General features: G+C 42.5%; 1 protein-coding gene across 1 annotated transcript; it reads left to right on the forward strand.

Annotated features, from left to right (window-relative positions):
* The first annotated feature begins 58 nt into the window (after positions 1-58).
* On the forward strand, positions 59-11028 carry TDP2 (tyrosyl-DNA phosphodiesterase 2). The gene is made up of 7 exons (XM_073331856.1): positions 59-413; positions 491-570; positions 3722-3889; positions 5633-5724; positions 6682-6800; positions 8982-9152; positions 10356-11028. Exons 1-7 carry the CDS (start codon positions 99-101, stop codon positions 10635-10637), a joined length of 1227 nt encoding a protein of 408 aa, XP_073187957.1. The 5' UTR covers positions 59-98; the 3' UTR covers positions 10638-11028.
* Positions 11029-18740: the final 7712 nt, after the last annotated feature.

Below are 18740 nucleotides of genomic sequence, written 5' to 3' on the forward strand. Positions count from 1 at the left end.
AGGGCCGCTGGGATTGGGTGAGTGCTGCGCAGGCGCGCTGCTCGGGGGTGGCCGGTAGGGGGGGGCGGGGCAGGGCAGGGCAGCCCGCGAGCGGAGCCATGGAGGGCGGGAGCGCAGCGGAGGGGCTGCTCGAGGAGCGGCCCCAGGAGGAGACGGGGCCGCAGCCGGAGGAGGCGGAGGAGCGGCCCCGGCCCGAGGAGGAGGCGCGGCCCCGGCCCAGGCCCCGAGAGGAGGAGGAGGAGGAGGAGGAGGAGGCGACGCTGCCCCGGCCCCAGGAGGAGGAGGCGGAGGCGGCGGCGGCGCAGCCCCTGGCGAAGCGCAGGAAGCTCCTGTGCGCCGAGTTCGCCTCCATCACCGGCAGCGACCTGGCCCTGGCTCGCTGCTGCCTGGCGGACAACGACTGGCACATGCAGGTAGGGCCCGGGCGCGGGACGGGCTGTGGGCTGCTGCTGCCGCGCCGGGCCCTCACTCCCGTTCCTTTGCTTTCCAGAGGGCGCTGAACGCCTACTTCGAGCCGCCCGTGGACCAGCGAGACGTGGGCGGGAGGACCCGCGCCCCGCCGGAGACCTGGTGAGCGACGCCGCGGGCGGGCGCGGGGGGGACTCAAGCTCGCAGGGAAGGCGGTAGCCGGGCCCCCGGCCCAGCACCCCCGTCGTCTGCCTCCCTCTCCTCTTGGCCAGCACCTTGCAGCTGCAGGGGAGGCCCCGCGGCTCCGCTTTGCTAGCGTTGCTGATGCTGCTCGTCCCCCGCTGTGAAGCTCCTTCCCAAAGGCGAGGGGCGTCTCAAGATCCACCCCCGTGTGAATCTCTCCCCCTCTGATTGCCCTCCTCCCGCCCCCACCGCGTCTGTGCATCCTGTGTCTGTCTGTCTGCTGTCTGCTGGTAAACTGGGTTTGTTTCATGTATCCCTGCGCTACAGCATGTGTGCGGACTGTCTTAAAGTCATAGAAGATTAGGGTTGGGAGAGACCTCAGGAGGTCATCTAGTCCAACCCCCTGCTCAAAGTAGGATCAATTCCAGCCAGGGCTTTGTCAAGCCAGGCCTTAGAAACCTCTATGGAAGGAAATTCCACCACCTCCCTAGGTAACCTGTTCCAGTGTTTCACCACCTTCCTAGTGAGAAAGTGTTTCATAATAGGCAACCTAGAGCTCCCCCTCTGCAACTTGAGACCATTACTCCTTGTCCTGTCATCTGGTACTACTGAAAACAGCCGAGCTCCATCGTCTTTGCAACCCACCTTCAGGTAGTTGAAGGCTGCTGTCAAATCCCCCCTCTCTCGTTTCTTCTGCAGACTAAATAAGCCCGGTTCCCTCAGCCTCTCCTTGGAAGTCATGTGCCCCAGCCACCTAATAATTTTCACTGGACTCTCTCCAATTTGTCCACATCCTGTCTGTAGTGGAGGGCCCAAAACTGGACACAATACTCCAGATGTGGCCTCACCAGTACCAAATAGAGGGGAATAATCACTTCCCTCAATCTGCTGGCAGTGCTCCTACTAATGCAGCCCAATATGCCGTTAGCTTTCTTGGCAACAAGGGCACACTGTTGACTCATATCCAGCGAGAAGCTAAGTGGCAGTTCTGCAGAAAAGGACCTGCATTAGTAGGAGCACTGCCAGCAGATTGAAGAAAGTGTTTAATCCCCTCTATTTGGTACTGGTGAGGTCATATCTGGAGTATTGTGTCCAGTTTTGGGCCCTCCACTACAGACAGGATGTGGACAAATTGGGGAGAGTCCAGTCAATCCTCAGCCTGTGGCGATGCCTGAGATTCTTCTGTCCTAAGTGTAGGACTCTGCACTTGTCCTTGTTGAACCTCATCAGATTTCTTTTGGCCCAATCCTCCAATTTGTCTACGTCCCTCCGGACCCTATCCCTACCTTCCAGCATATCTGCCTCTCCCCCCAGCTTAGTGTCATCCATGAACTTGCTGAGGATACAATCCATCCCATCATCTAGATCATTAATGAAGATGTTGAACAAAACTGACCCCTAGGGCACTCTGCTTGATCCCAACTTCCAACTAGACATTGAGCTGTTGATGACTACCCGTTGAGCCTGACGATCTAGCCAGCTTTCTATCCACTTTATAGTCCATTCATCTAATCCGTGCTTTTTTTAAAACTTGCTGGCAGGAATACTGTGGGAGACTGTATCAAAAGCTTTGCTAAAGTCAAGGTATATCACGTCCACCACTTTCCCGATATCCACAAAACCAGTTATCTCATCATAGAAGGCAATCAGGTTGGTCAGGCACATAGGTCATTACTTTAATTATGTCAATCTAAATTAATTTAAGAGGTTATCCCAGTGTAACTTTCCCATGTAGACAAAGCCTGATACATTTTTGCTAAAATTTCTCAATATCAGTTCAGTGTTAGACTAGTGTAGATGGAGCACAGGTTGACAACTGGAGCACAGCATGCACTTAGCTTCCACTAGTGGGACTGAATTGGGAAATCTTAATAGAAATATCTTACTGTAGACATAGTCTATGTCTGGGATAGCCTCCCTCTTCCTTGCATAATGACTTAGCCACTCCCAGTCTCTATTCAAGCCTAAGTCATTATGCAAGGTAACCTATTTCCCCTTGTTTTTTCCTACCCCCTCCCGCCCCCCAAGACGTTCTTGTTAAACCCTGGATTTGTGCTGGAAATGGCCCAACTTGATTATCATACACATTGTAACGAGAGCGATCACTTTAGATAAGCTATTACCAGCAGGAGAGTGGGGTGGGGGGAGGTATTTTTTCATGCTTTGTGTGTATAAAAAGATCTTCTACACTTTCCACAGTATGCATCCGATGAAGTGAGCTGTAGCTCACGAAAGCTTATGCTCAAATAAATTGGTTAGTCTCTAAGGTGCCACAAGTACTCCTTTTCTTTTTATGTTCACAATAAGTTTATGCCTAAGCAGTATGATTAAATCCCATCGTGTCCCTAACTTTCCTAAAAGACCATTTGATCTTGTCTTGCCAGTTTTGATGGGGACAAGCTGTGCTACAGCTTTTTTTCTTTACTACAGGAACTTGAATTGGAGCACACCTCTTTAACAAGGTTTTGAGCATAGTTTGCTCCCAATCACACAAGAAAACTCAAGTCATATGGCAATATAGTCTGTGTACTACATTGTAGAAGCATGCTGGTTAATCTTAGTAAAGTCTGTAGTGTAGACCAGGCCTAAGCTTTGAAACACTGAAGACTGGGGTGCTTCTTCCCAAAGAAATATGGCAAAATAGACAGTCATTAATATTTTAGAGGAGGTGTACACAGACAGAGGAATCAAAGTAGTTTCAGAACACAGACATATAAAACGAGGTGACCATTATTTCTTTTTCTGGTATGAAACCTGCTCAGATTCTTTCATGTATCCTGAGATTCTCCTTGGTGATTAAAAGGTTTGGAGAGAATTTTAAATTAGTTGTGTTAAGCTGGTTTAATTTAAATCAGAATCAAGCCCTTTGTCTTGTGTCTGCAATGAAAAAGAAAAACATTAATTACAGCTACATACTAACCACACCATGTGATTGTTGCATATGTTCTCAGTCAATGTATTTATTTTAGATGTTTTAAAATTAGAGAGTAATTTATGTTAATTTTTGCAGTATGTTCAATAATAGGTTTTTAGTTGGGGAGGTCTAAAAATCTTCTGTTTTAGAAGATGGACGTTACTCCAGGGGAATGCTCAGTTTACTGAATGCAAAAATTTTAAATATTCTTTCTAGTATTGACCTGACTGCTGATGTTACTACTAGTAGTGCTGGAGTGAACAATGCAGACTGCAGGCAACAAGAAGATGACAGCAGGTTCTCTTTACTTACCTGGAATATTGACGGTCTGGATCTAGGAAATCAAGACGACAGAGCTAGAGGAGTCTGCTCTTATTTAGCATTGTAAGTATTATCTCCTTTATAAGTCAGTTTAATATTTAGACTCGTAACTATCGTATCTTATTTTAAGAGTCTATAGGATGTATACCCCCAAAGTATCCAAGCACCAAATACAGAAATACTATAATACAGAAACTTCATAATGTGTGTAATCCTAAACTAGCTTAACTAAAAGCTGTGATTTGGTTGGCCAAAAGAGGTTCTGAACCTAATCTCCCAATATATGCAAGCTTTGGTACTAAAAGCCTTTTTGCCAGATAGTCACTGTAACATATAACTTTTTTTTTAAAATAAGCATAATTGATATTAAATGTCTAGCTATAGTAATGAGTCAGGAGGTTGTGGGATTGAAATAATAGATTATAACGTCAGGAAATGCAAATGCTGTGCTTCCAGTGACAGTATTAACTTGACTCTGTTGCACAACTTGCATTATTTTATGGTGTGTAGTTTAAGACAAAGCACAAAAAGATCACTCACAAAAGGAAAAACAGAAATACAAAATCCTGATTACGAATAAAGTGGCTGAGTTGACATTACTGCTTTCTTGTTTCCATATTACTTGTACTTTGAACTGTGAATCTGAACATGGGGGTTGCATTTATTTTCCATATTCTTTTAAAAATGTTATCAACTAAATAGTCTCATTGCATTGGAGACATGTATTCTTTGCTGAGGTGTTTGGGGTTGGGAACAGAGAGTTCCCAACTTAAAAATGCTGCTGTTCAACAGTCTTCAGTTGGTCTGTTGTGATGGCTTTGCAGTGGATAACTTTACAGCCGTTTGTGTAAAATGCAAACCTAAAATTTGCAGAATAGGTAGAATGCAGTAAAAATTGTGAAGATGCACTAAAACTGCTGAGTTGATGACTTTTCTTAGTTAAATCAGTGCAAACCCATAAAATGGATGGATTACACTCAAACAGGTGTGATCCTTGCCTGTAATCGTTTAGCTTAATATTGTAATTTAGCAGTGCAAACTAAACCAATTTAAACAAATGTTAACCCTTTAGATACATTTAAATTGGTTTATCAGATCAGTTTTAAATTGATAATTAAACTGGTGCAATTTTTCGTGGATAGACAAGGCCCTATGTTTTTCCTTCATGCAAATTATCCCAGTACCAAACCCTGTACTTGCTCGGAGCATGTTTACATAAAAATGGTGACAAGCTGCTGCTGCCTGTGTCCTGTCTACATGAATGCGTCCAGTGTCACTAGCAACAGGAGAGCCACCGATAGTAGTGCAACAGAAGTAGATCTTTAAAAAAGGTCTAGCGTAGACAAGGCTAAGGAGAACAATTGCCCTTTTACCTGTCTGTCTGGACTGGGTGTTATCACAAAGGTGATAGGTCTTAATTGGAGTCTCCTAGAAATCTTAGGGCTTCTAAATGTGCTCTGAAGCTATATTTTCAGTCACTAACTTAAATTCCCCCACGTGCATAAAATTAGACACCTGCATAATTGTTTTCGAGATCCAGATCTATGTGAGGAAATTAGGCCCCCCTATTAGTAACTTGTTGGTAAAATACAGATTTGAATCTTTTTTTCCCCTCCAAATATGGTGGCATTTTTACATGCCAACAGATGTGACAGAGCTTCTTTGGAAACCATCATAGGCACTCCACATGTTTAAAAAACCCCAGCCCTACACCCAAAACCTTACTCTGTTTACATTTGGCATTACAATGTGAAAAACTGTGTCTGCTTTAAAAGTTATATTGTAAACTTGTCTTGCTGATTTCAGATACAGTCCAGATGTGGTGTTTTTACAGGAGGTTATTCCAGCATACTTCAGTTACCTACAGAAGAGAGCAGTCAGTTACACAATCATTCCAGGTAAAAAATGAAGGCCTAAAAATTTGAGAAATCTGGTTCAAATGGATAGAAGAAACAAAAAAAAAAAAGTTATTGTTTTCTACTCACTAGCTTGTTAATACCCCTCTGACCGTTGGTAGAAGTTGAAAGGAAAAAGGAGGGGAAGGAATCAGTGAAATGGATTTCCTTGGCTTCTAAACTCTGGAATCCAGTTTGATGCAAATTATAAATGAACATATTAACTGTCACTTTCTTCTAGCTTTTTTCTTTTAGAAAGACAGACTTTAAGATTAAGGACAGAGTTAAAATTAATTCATTTTTCTGATCCTTCACTATTACTGAAAATAGCTACATGTTGTATGGATTAGGATAAGAAATGTGCAACCTGAAAAGATCTCTGTGAAAATATATACCGTATATGCTCGTTCATCAGCCCATTCATTTATAAGCTGACCCCCCAAGATGGATAGGTAAAAATAGTAAAAACTGTATGACCCTTTCATAAGCCGACCCTATATTTCAGGGGTTGGCAAACTTTGGCGCCCGGCCCGTTGGGGTAAGCCGCTGGCGAGTTGGGACGCTTTGTTTACCTGGAGTGTTCACAGGCACAAAGCCCCTCAGCTCCCTGTGGCCGCAGTTCACCGTTCCCAGCCAATGGGAGCTGCGGGAATTGGCTTGCCACTTCCCGCAGCTCCCATTGGCTGGGAATGGTGAACTGCAGCCACAGGGAACTTAGGGGCTCCAGGTAAACAAAACGACAATGTATTAGATATTCAATTCAGTGATTTTCATAGAGTTTAAAATCATCAAATTTTGGTGTAGGCCCGTTTATAAGCCGACTCCCGCTCTTTGATGTGTCATGTTTTTACCAAAAATATTTGGCTTATTAACGAGTATATACGGTAATTCTTCTATATGAAGGGATGGGTGAATATGGTGCATACAGCACTGAACTTTTCTTTCCTTATTCCTCTTTAGGTAATATAGATGGTTATTTCACTGCCATAATGCTGAAAAAATCAAGAGTGAAGTTTTTAAGGCAAGAAATAATACCTTTCCCAACAACCTCCATGATGAGAAACCTATTAGTTGTGCATGTAAGTGGGTCACTATATTACAAAGCAGTTGAATGTCTAATTTAAGGTGACAAATGTTTCTTAGTCTGGAGTTAAGTTTGTAAATATGGGTACTAATTTGAAGGGAAAAAGCATCAACAGATCATTATAATTTAAGAGAAAAAATAACTTGAAAAGTAGGGCATTTAGATTTGAAGTCTCCAATAAAAACACTAGAAAGGATGCATCAAACAATTTTATCTGTACTCTCTTACACATATCCACGCTCTTACCAAATCATGCTACCCCCAACAAATGTGTGTGTATATAAGTCACATTACTCCATTCTCCTGTACCATTCTCAACCCACCATGTGTCACCTACTCAGAGATTATCCCTCACTTCACCCTCCCGCAACAAGAGAGACCTTCAGTATTGTACCTCTTAGATCTTTGGTATGCATATCAAACCTATGAAATTCCAGTGCACCTTCTCATTAGATTTTCTCCACATCAGACACACTAGTTGTTGTTTAACTATTTAAATGGTTACCACAGGACAGGAGTTTAAGTCTGTTCTGCTGCGGGCTTCTTAAACCTCAAATACTCTTGCCATTAGCCTGAGTAAGCCAAGAATAGGTACAGATTAAGTTGTCCACAACTGCTGGCAGAACTGCAAAGTATACAAGGTCTGATATGTCCCCAGCTGCAATATGCAGTAGTGTTGTAGCTGTGTTGGTCCCAGGATATTAGACAGACAAGGTGGCTGTGGTAATATCTGTTAGACCAACTTCTGTTGGTGACAAAGACAAGCTTTCAAGCTTATGCAGAGCTCTTCAGGTCTGGAAAATATACTCAAAGGGTATGTCTGCATTGCAATTAAAAACCTGTGGCTACCCAGTGCCAGCTGACTCAGACTTGCAGGGCTTAGGCTGCATGGCTGTTTAGTTGTGGTGTAATTTGGGCTCAGACTGGAGCCAGGGCTCTAGGACCCTTCAAGGTGGGAGGATCCCAGAGCTTGGGCTGGAGCCAGAGCCTGAATGTCTACATCTCAACTGAACAGCCCTTAGCCTGAGCCCAAGTAAGCTGGTATAGGCCAGCCATGGTTTTTAATTGCAGTTTAGACATACTCGGAGTGTCATAGCTAAATACAAGGTGGCACAGATTGTTTAGCATAGGCAATTAACATGTATTTCAAGGTGAAGTGACCTGTTGTTACCCCTTCAGACATAGGAGGGAAAGGAAGGGTGGGGGATAGGCAGCAGGAGGGGGGCAGGTTGTTGGTGGGTTATAGATATTGTAATAAGCTATAAATCCAGTGTCCATGGTTCAGTCTGTGATTTTTAGTGTCTAGCAAAGTTATGCTGCAGTGGTTTTTACCAGACCACCAAAGTAAAGGGTTTAGCCGTCATACTTGCCAGACATGAACTTTTTACACAGAGGGAGCATAGAATAGTAGGAAAAGAAGGGCAAAGTTAGATTATTTGGGATACCTTCTCTGCATTTGTATACTTTAAGAAAACCAAAACCACCCAGATAATGTGAACTAAACCTAAACTTTTGACTTTCCAGATATGCAAGTGTGTTGGTTTTTTTAAAAATACATCTTGTTAATATTTCCCCTTCAGTTACTGATGCATATTTACAACCTTTCTATCTTTCAAATAGTTATATATACACCTCAGACTTTTAAAAAAAAAATATTCTACCTTAGTATAAGATAACACATATTAAATTTTGGGGAGACTTGTTTCACTTGGGTTGAAGTAGAGGTCAGCATTGGCTTTTTAACTGAAAGCCACTTCCAGTCTTAAGCTTAGAGTGGTTAGCATGGCTCTGGAATAAAAAGTTGAAAATTCTGCCCTCATAAAGGAACTTTAAAAAAGGATGCCCTTGTCCTGCTCAGCAAAATGTCCTGAAAGATTTTAGGGTGCAGAGTATTTCTTGCCATATATAAGCTGTGAACTGAACCGGATTTGAATTCTTAGTTAAAAATCAACATTTAAGCCTGCTGCTAGTGGCACATTCACTGTCAAAAACCTCACTTATGACAGCAGAATTAGAGAGGCCCAATATCAAGTTGTAAATCACTTCTATCCTGTATAATAGCAGTTTTAACAAGCAGAAGAATGTTCCTGTTCAATATTTGAACAGTATGTTTTGTCTTTGGCCTTCAACTGTATTCCACGGTGTATGGTTTAATATTTCTTTCTTTGTCTAACAGGTGAATATATCTGGTAATGAACTCTGCCTTATGACTTCCCATCTAGAGAGCACAAAAGGTCATGCCAAGGAACGCCTAAATCAACTGAGGCAGGTGTTAAAGACAATGCAGGAGGCATCAGAGTCAACTACCATTATATTTGGAGGGGATACAAACCTAAGAGATCATGAGGTGAATAGCAGTAAACCGCTTAGAATTATTTTGAGAACAAACCACCATTTTGAACTCTGTTGGGGGGTTTCCTCCTTTTTATAGGATACAGTGACTTTTCCCACAAATCAGTTATACATAACAGAGATGTTGAGCTTTCTACACTCAAACATGCAAAGGTGTGCCATCTAAGGTATTTCTGCACAGCAAAGAAAAACCCACGGCTGGCCTATGCAGGCTGACAGAACTCGGCCTGTGCAGGCTGTTTCATTGCTGTGTAGACTTCTGGGCTCAGGCTGGAACCCAAGCTCTGGGACCTTCCCACCTCATAGGGTGCTATTGCCTGGGCTCTAGCTGTAGCCCAGACATCTACACAGTAATGAAACAGGGCCGAGTAGGTTGGCATGGCCAGTGAGGAGTGTCTAGCTGCTGTGTAGACATACCTGTAGCAACCCCATCCATTAAGTGAAAAAGTGAAACTGGGACAAGTGAGGTTGCTGCCTAGTAGATGACGTTTAGGCTTGATTGTGCATGTCTACTTTGGAGCAATGTTACAGCTGAAGTGACATCAAAATTAAAAGAGATAGTGGTTTTTCCTCCCCAATTGGCTTTGTGTTGCTCCTCTAAAGAAATACACAGAGTCTATGTGCAAGCTGTAACCTTCAGAAATAACCTAATTCTGGGTGCCACATTTTTAGTTGCCCAACTTTGGAAATCTAGCACTCAATTTTCAGAGATGCTGAGCACTGACACTTCAATTTGAAATTAGCAAGAGCTTTGGTACTCAATACTTCTGGAAAGTCAGATCCTATGTGTTTAACTTGGAGCAACTGAAAATGGAGGGACTGAAAATAAGGTCACTTCTGAAAAATTGGTTACCAGGGTTCCAACTGAGGGTGTTAAGTATTACAAAAGACCCAGTCTTGCATGATCAGGTTTAATCACTTAAAAATGCAGTGGTTTCTTACACACACTTTGATTTGGGAAGTGCAACATGAACAGTCAGTCTTAGGTGGTTTATATTTTTATATATTTCTTAAATTCTTAAGGGGCTATCCTATTTTAAATCGTGTTTAAATAGTTGTGATTTCCTGTTGTAGCTGGTGCTGTGCAGAAAAACAATGTGCTGTAATATCTAAATTCTAGGTTCAGCAAATGATTGTCATGCATATTACATTAAAGGCATTAGCGGGTATTATGTTGTTCCATTTTTTCTCTCTTTAGGTTACTCAAGTAGGTGGCTTACCTAACAATATTTTGGACATATGGGAATTTTTGGGCAAACCAGGGCACTGCCGTTATACATGGGACACAAACTGCAATTCTAACCTGGATGCAAGTTACAAATGTAAGTTCCGATTTGATCGCATATTCTTCCGAACTGCAGCAGAAGGGGGACAAATTATTCCACGGAGTTTGGACTTAATTGGACTAGAAAAATTAGACTGTGGTAGATTTCCCAGCGATCACTGGGGTCTTCTGTGTGATTTTGATGTGATACTGTAAAGAAAACAAAGCTTTTAAAATCTATGTATCATTGCAAAAGCTCTTAAATCTTTTAACCTTTGGATTTCACAAAAATTTAATTCTAAATTTACATAAGATTTATTTTACAATCCTAAGGAGTTACCCACTCATTTAACATTTGCTGGGAGGTCTGCAGAGTAAAAAGCCAAAACCTTTTTATTTTCTTTGTATGCATTCTAGCTGACTTTTTAAAAATGTATTTTAATGGAGCATAAAGCACAGAAATACAAAACAAAATCCATTTTTAAATGGAAGAGAGAAAACAATCTCAAATATAATCCATCAAAGAATTAAAACATAGTCATTCACGCTCTTTTTCTTTTATCACTTTTTGTTGTAGTAGTCTCAATAAATATTGATTGTAAATTTTTTTAGTGTAAATGTCTGTTTCTTTCTTTTGTGGCTAATGCCATAAACATTGTCTTATTTCTCGCAAGGCACCTAATATCATCTCACGTAACTCAGGACATTTTCATGTAATTCAGAGTTCAGTCTTAAAGGATAATATTGGTGTTTTCAAAAGGATGAATAGATGTTAACAAAAAAAAAATAGTTCAATAAACAACTGAAATATTACACAGAATGGCTTTAAGAATTGGATATTGGATGATAAACTTCTTCAGTCATCCATCTTACAATAGACATATGGAAGTTATGCTCTTGGGCTATTAAATAGCTCACTTTATCAATCTAGATATGAAGGAGGCTGCATGTTTTAAAACATGAGAACAAATGTTGGTAACTTTTGAAAATTATCTGTTGTAAGATTTCATAAATCCCTGGAGTGAATTTACCTTTCTGAGCATTCCTCCTTCATCTAGTGCACTTCTGCTGCCACATTTTCATCAACAGAATGTTCTCTTCTATGTAAAGCTGGAACAGTCAAAGTGTAATTGAATTTTATTTCATGCTCTCCCAAAAGAGCAAACAGAAGAGGTTTGTTTTGTTTTTAGGGTGTGAATAATTAACCTCTTGGAGGACATTTTATGGAAGTACAGCGTATTAAGTTGTGTGATAACTAAGGGCTAAAGTTCGGAATACTGAGTGAAGGTGGAGAACACTCGAGCTATGGAGTATGGTATAGAAGCCTTTTATTAAATAAGTTTAGCTGAACTTGTGGGTATTGTACATCATTCCAAAGATGAGGGAAACTTCAGAGGTGGCAAATACATGTAACACCTCAGAAAAGGGGATGTAAGGGAGTCTAAATTAGTGTTACGTACCATGAGGGGACAAGAAGCAAGGGCCAGATTTTCAAAGGTATTTAAGTGCCTATAGGTGTAGAATAGGGAGTTAGGAACCAAACAGGATTTTCAAAAGCACCTATGTCAAGGTTCCTTCCCCACTCTGAACTCTAGGGTACAGATGTGGAGACCTGCATGAAAAACCCCCTAAGCTTATTTTTACCAGCTTAGGTTAAAACTTCACCAAGGTACAAACTATTTTACCTTTTGCCCTTGGACTTTATTGCTGCCACCACCAAGCATCTAACAAATATCTAACAGGGAAAGAGCCCGCTTGGAAACAGCCTGCTTGGAAACCTCTTTCCCCCCCCCCCCAAAAAAAAATTCTCCCAAACCCTACACCCCCTTTCCTGGGGAAGGCTTGATAAAAATGCTCACCAATTTGCATAGGTGAACACAGACCCAAACCCTTGGATCTTAAGAACAATGAAAAAGCAATCGGGATCTTAAAAAAAAGAATTTTAATTAAAGAAAAAGTAAAAGAATCACCTCTGTAAAATCAGGATGGTAAATACCTTACAGAGTAATCAGATTCAAAACATAGAGAATCCTTCCAGGCAAAACCTTAAGTTACAAAAAGACACACAAACAGGAATATACATTCCATTCAGCACAATTTATTTTATCAGCCATTTAAACAAAACAGACTCTAACGCATATCTAACTAGATTGCTTGTTAGCCCTTTACAGGAGTTCTAACCTGCATTCCTGCTCTGGTCCCGGCAAAAGCAACACCCAGACAGAGAGAACCCTTTGTTCCCCCCCCCCCCCCCCGCTTTGAAAGTATCTTGTCTCCTCATTGGTCCTTTTGGTCAGGTGCCAGCGAGGTTGTCTTAGCTTCTTAACCCTTTACAGGTGAAAGAGTTTTTCCTCTGGCCAGGAGGGATTTAAAGGTGTTTACCCTTCCCTTTATATTTGACAAACTATGTGCGTATCTGCATCTTTAGGCAACCAAATACTTGAAAAATCTGGCTGTCTCTCTTGTGTAAGCACATACATAGTCCCACTAAAATCAGTAGGATTACTCACATGCTTAGACCAAACACATGTGTAAGTGTTTGCAGGATTGGGACCTTAGTTTCTGCCCTGGATTTAACCCTTAATGTTCAGGACCCAGATTTTGTTTCTGTGAGGCTCATCCATGAGCTTTGAGGATATGTCTATGCTGCAGTTAGACACCCCCAGCTGGCTGGAGTCAGCTGACTTGGGCTCCTGGGGCTTGGGCTAAGAGGCTGTTTAACCACGTAGATCAGAGGTGGGCAAACTATGGCCTGCTGCCTGCCCAGCCCTTGAGTTCCTGCCCCTCCCCTGCAGCCTTAGCTCACCATGCTGCCAGCACTCTGAGTGGCGGGGCTGTGAGCTCCTGCTGGGCAGCGCGGTGGCGTGGCTGGCTCCAGCTGGGCACCGTGGCTGCCAGTGCTGCTTGTCTGAGCAGCATGGTAAAGGGGCAGGGGGTCCCGGGGGGCAGTCGGAGCAGGGGACGGTTGGATGGGGGGGATGTGCGGTCAGGGGATGGGGAACAGGGGGGTTTGGATAGGGTTCGAGGCAGTCAGGGAGCAGGGTGGGGTCCTCGGGGGGGTGGTGGTGGTTGTTACGGGTGGGGGGTCCCAGGAGGGGCTGGTCAGGGGACAAGGAGCAGGGGGGGTTTGATAGGTCAGAGGTTCTGAGGGGGGCAGTCAGGGGGGAGGGGCTAGGCTGTTTGCAGAGGCACAGCCTTCCCTACCCAGCCCTCCAAACAGTTTTGGAACCCTGATGTGGCCCTCAGGCCAAAAAGTTTGCCCACCCCTGATGTAGATGTTTAGCCTTGGCCTGGAGCCTGGGCTCTAGGAACCTGTGAGGCACCTCAATTAAAGAGCCTGCATCAGCTGGTGTGGGCCAGCAGTGCATGGCTAATTGTAAAGTAAACCTACCCTGAAAGGAGCAGGGCCTAATATCCTCAGTTTTTGCATCTTCCATTGACTCCAGAGAAGCTGTAGGTGCCCATCACCTTAAAAAAAATCAGACTCTTAATACCTAAAGACAGTAAGTGATGGAGCTATACTGACCTAATTTCCTAGCGCAGACCAGGCCTAACACCCTTGAAACCATGTTAGCTGACCACATTGTAGCTTAAGGGGAGCCTAGGGTGAGAAACAGTCATGGTGAAGATGACCCTATTAAGGAATCATATACACTACAGTAAAGGCTTTGATTTTGTCACAGAGGTCACGGAATCCATGACTTCCAGAGACCTCAGTGACTTCAGCCTCCCCCTCTCCCACCCCCCGCCTGTGGAGGCTGGGAACTGTAGGGTCCCCCTGCTGCCTGAGCTGCTGCAGAGGAACCCTGCAGCTCTGGGCCCCCTTGGGGAGTGTGGGACCCTTGAGCACTGGGTCGGGGCTTTTGCAACTGCCCAGCTGCTGCAGGTGATGTGAGGACCCCCCCACCTCCCCATTTTGTCACGGATATTTTTAGTAAAAGTCACGGACAGGTCATGGGCTTCTGTGAATTTTTCTTTCTTGCCCGTGACCTGTCCGTGACTTTTACTAAAAATATCCGTGACAAAATCTTAGCCTTAAAAGTTTGCAGGCCAGGATAATAGCAGTGATAAATCTGCTAGCTTGTAATAAGTCTCTTGGGTTCACGCATTCGATTTGGAGGTCATCAGTCTATTGTTCAAAGCTCTCCTTTGTTAGAAATCATATCCAGAGATATGGAGCAGGATTGAAGACGAAGTGATATCACAGTCTCCTTTTATACTTTTAGGCTAAGTGAATGGAATGTTAATAGCAAAAGATGGAGCCTTAGATCACATGTCCTTACATGCCTTGCTGAATCATTGGGTGAGCTGATTGTCCTTAATGGACCATCAAGCAGGCTGGCTAGCCTTGATGCAAATCTGTCTTGGAGCATCATCCAAGAAAACATGTTTGAGATACAAACACAGCCTATATTCATAACTTCAGACACAACAATGATACATGGATTTAAACAGTCAAAATAAGACTATATGATATAAGATATATGAAATGAAATAATGTAAAAATTAACCCCCCAATACTCTCCCCCTAAAGTTCATGTGCACCTCTCCTGGCTGAGCCCAACAGATTATACAGAATGCAGAGATTTTTACCATCATTTTTGAGATATGGGGTTCTTAAAATTAATAAATTAAATAGAAATAGAACAATCTAACAAAAATAAAACACCTCTAAGTAATCAAACTGTCAGATCTCACAAACTGAGATACCTGATTACCCCCAAACTTTACAAAATCAATTCATGGGTAGAGAAATCATAGGAGACATTTCAAGCTGGCTGGTTTAGTTGTGGCCAAATTGGGAGGAGAGTGACAAAATCAGACTTGTGACAAACTGAACTATGGAGAAGCTCCTCCCCTCTCCATTAGAAGAACCATAACCCATTAGAAAAAAAATCACATTTTCCCTAAATCAAAGCAACACAGCACAGCAGTTCCAGTGTACCACTTAGTTGTGCGGAGCGGTGTAGGTTAGAATCAAGCTTCCAGAATAACTCTGAATGTTTTGCAGAGTGAACTGTATTGATGCCATATCCTGATTAAATTAAGTAATTAATGGTGGAGGACTGAGCACTGGTAACCTGACCAACTTCACATAGAATTTTACATTTTGAAGCTCTAGCAGTCCTCAGATACGATTACTGCATTCAGATCCTCTTATTTCATCACGATTATGAAAGGCAGGACTTTGCTCAGCCAGAAAATGTCAACTCGACTTCTGCCATCTTCATCAAAAATGCTTTTCAGTCCTGTTCTTCCAGTGCACAGCATTTCTGGAGCTACAAATTTTGACTGGGCAATAACTGCTGTAATTGGATCTCTGCAATCAGGACTCTTTTCTCTGACACCTTTGAGTCTGAATGTGACCAGCTGCAACTTGTTCCTGTAATAGAGGGTGGGGGGGAAAAAACACTTTATGGAAAAGTTAAACACATTGAACCAGATTCTCCTCTGTGGAGAAAGAGAACACATAGCAGCAGGAAACTTGGGAGTTTGCTTCGTTATTTTTTCATTAGGAGGGTGGGATTTGCCCCCTTGAAGGTTGAGCAGAGGGTTTGTCCCCCTAACCCTGTGGATGTCTCGGGAGCACCAAACACAGCTGCCTAGGCCATCCAGAAAGTGGTTGAGCATATAAGTGAAAATCTACTCACACAACAAGGCGGGATTTGTGCAAATATGTCTGCCGCGTTTATTAGAGGGTACACCAAGCTGTTTCAGGTGGTAAAGTCAGGTTTCCATAACGATGTAAAACAGCCAGACCAGTGTTTCTCAATTAATGTGTAGCAACACCTGTCTCTCCCCCAAGGCAATCAGGGGGGTCTTGAGGCAGTGAAAATTTTGTTCTAATCTAAAGCCAAGAAAATCTTATTTCTCCCCCTCGCCCCCCCCACCCTTACCTTTCAAGGTCAAGTATTCTATGTCAACCTCTTAAAATGCACAAATGATAAAGGCTTATCAGGGATAAAAAAATATATTCTTACTTTTACAGTAAATGTAAGGGGGTCATGATATTTTTTTTACTTAGAATAAGGGGCTGTCAAGCTGAAGAGTCTGAAAAACACCGACCCAGACAGCCCATACAGAGAATCACAGAACTATGAAGCAAAACCAGCAGCACAACATATTTTGTATAGCTTTGTAATTTTATTTCTGTGAATGCTAATTGGTTAATCCCCTTAAGCCCCATTCAGATGTTTTTTAACAATAATTCAATATTGTAGTTTGGAGACTTGTATTCCTAACTGTCTCACAGAGCAGACACCAGCCTTAGTTGGTCCTCTGGAAAAGTAGATATGAAGCCCCAGGAAATGGCATCTTCCCAGGACCAGCTTACAGTTGGGAAAAGGAGGAGGAAGGAGGTAAAAGGAAAGAAAAAAGACAGAAAACAATTTCCTGTACACTGAAAGATGAAAATGTTTGCCTTTTAGGGCACTTTTTTTAACTGTTATACAGTACTTACATAACAGCGAGCAGTTATAGGTGCCTTAGAGAAACTATAGCTATAGAACTAGGCAGAATAGAGGTAGGGAGGTAGAAGAGAGGGTTTGGCACATAGGTGGGTTGGAGCAGAGTTATACAATATATTTATAACTAAATATTAGAAATTCAAGTCTCTTTGCACTGTGTTAATTGAAAGTGAAGCTACTTGCTTAAAATGTTGTTAAGGTGTGTGGATTTCTTTGAGCAAAACCAGGTCTATTTTCTGTGGGACCTGGTGTTGAGCAGAAATGGACCTGTTTAAGAATGAAAATGGACCAACTATTTTGGAGTGATTCTGTGAAAATTCACATTTCTGCAGATTTTCAATGCAAACATGCCATAGCCATTTAGCTGAAAATGCAAATGAAGCAACATTTAGGGAGTGCGAACTATTTTAGTGAGAAACTCCGTAAAACAAAAAAATTGTGATTTTTACATAGGTATTAGTCGGAGGCACTTGTCCCTAGGACACAGGGATTTGTCTGCTGGGAGAGAACAGTCTCTAATCACTGGAGTTGTGAGAATTTTGGCAGCTGGTGCGGGAGGGGGACATCCTTGAGGACTAAAAAGATTTGGGCCCCAAGTTCATCTTTCCGGGTGTGGGAGGTTGTAAGTGCATGCTAGAAGTCATACACTGACAGACTGGTCCTCAAAAGTCTCGGGCAGCAATATATGTGACCTCCATGTTGTGTTAGGTGGGATCCTAACTGGCTCCCAAGCTATCTCTTGTTCTGGTAGGCTTAGCTGGAGATGTTGGATTTGACACCCTGGCACCTTTCCAGGTGGTCATGTCCATTTTTTTTCAATCTGTGGCAAAGTTAGGCTAATACCTCCCTCTTTCCCCACAGCCATATTGAGAATTTCAGTCAAATGCTGACTGATCCATTACTTTTATTCCAAATTCATAAATCTGAATCATTATTACAGGCTTAAAACTCAGAGGCTCAGTACCTTAAGATTTTTGCTGCATGTGCTTCCTGCTATTTTATCTGCAGCTGCAGAACCTGTGTCCAGTCAAGTCTGTGGAAAGATAAAACTCTTCTTATGATAATCCTATGTGGGATAAAATAACCAAGTTGAAGCTTGTCAGGGACCAGAGTATTATTGGTGCTGATCATTATATAATACTAAATGCAAAGACTCTATAATACTAAAATTTAACCCTCTGGTTTCTGCATTCCATCTTCCATAGAAGCAAAAATTCAAATCCCACCAGCGTCAGCTTGAACCTTCATCCTTTTTAAGTATGCATATGCACATTATCTAGCTATCTGTGTGTGTGTGTCTTCCAAGCAGTTTACTGTGTCGTCTCTGGATGTGACCTTAAAACCAAAGTCCTGTCTGCTTTGGTGAACAAAGTTTACCCTAGTGTCCTTGGGTAAGATTTCTCTTACCACAACTCTTTTCTGCAGGATACTATGTGCCAGATGGCTGCCATGCTTTCCCCTAAAGTAGCTGCATTTCAGTGGTGTTGTGTATATATGGTTTATGAAGTGCTTTGGGATGAGATTTGCTATATTATTGGTTCTATTAATTATTTGATGTGACAATTTCAAGTGTTGCCATCTCTTGCAAATTTTATCACAAGTCTTGTGCTATCTGGTGGTTTTCTTAAAGCCCCAGCTTCTGGCGTCATGTTAATTTGTGAGAATTTCAGCTTTCATTTAATAGGAATAAGTAAGTTTCTTGCCCTCGTAATTGTGGAGAAAGGCTTGAAGGCAAACAAAAAGACCCTAATCTAATAATTGGGAGGGAGGGGGACTGGCTCCTGGCTTTTGCATGCCTGAGGTTGGCAATACTGCCTTTTACAGATGGCAGCTCCCAGAGCGCATTTTGCCC

Source organism: Lepidochelys kempii, chromosome 2 (assembly GCF_965140265.1).
Source record: "Lepidochelys kempii isolate rLepKem1 chromosome 2, rLepKem1.hap2, whole genome shotgun sequence".
Classification (NCBI taxonomy): domain Eukaryota; kingdom Metazoa; phylum Chordata; order Testudines; family Cheloniidae; genus Lepidochelys; species Lepidochelys kempii.

What these genes read in the sequence shown, in the direction of transcription:
- TDP2 (XM_073331856.1), top strand. Translation starts at nt 99, where the DNA reads ATGGAGGGCGGGAGCGCAGCGGAGGGGCTGCTCGAGGAGCGGCCCCAG. An exon ending in GTCTGCTCTTATTTAGCATT is followed by an intron (nt 3,890 to 5,632) that starts GTAAGTATTATC and finishes TGCTGATTTCAG; the next exon opens with ATACAGTCCAGATGTGGTGT. An exon ending in GAAACCTATTAGTTGTGCAT is followed by an intron (nt 6,801 to 8,981) that starts GTAAGTGGGTCA and finishes TTTGTCTAACAG; the next exon opens with GTGAATATATCTGGTAATGA.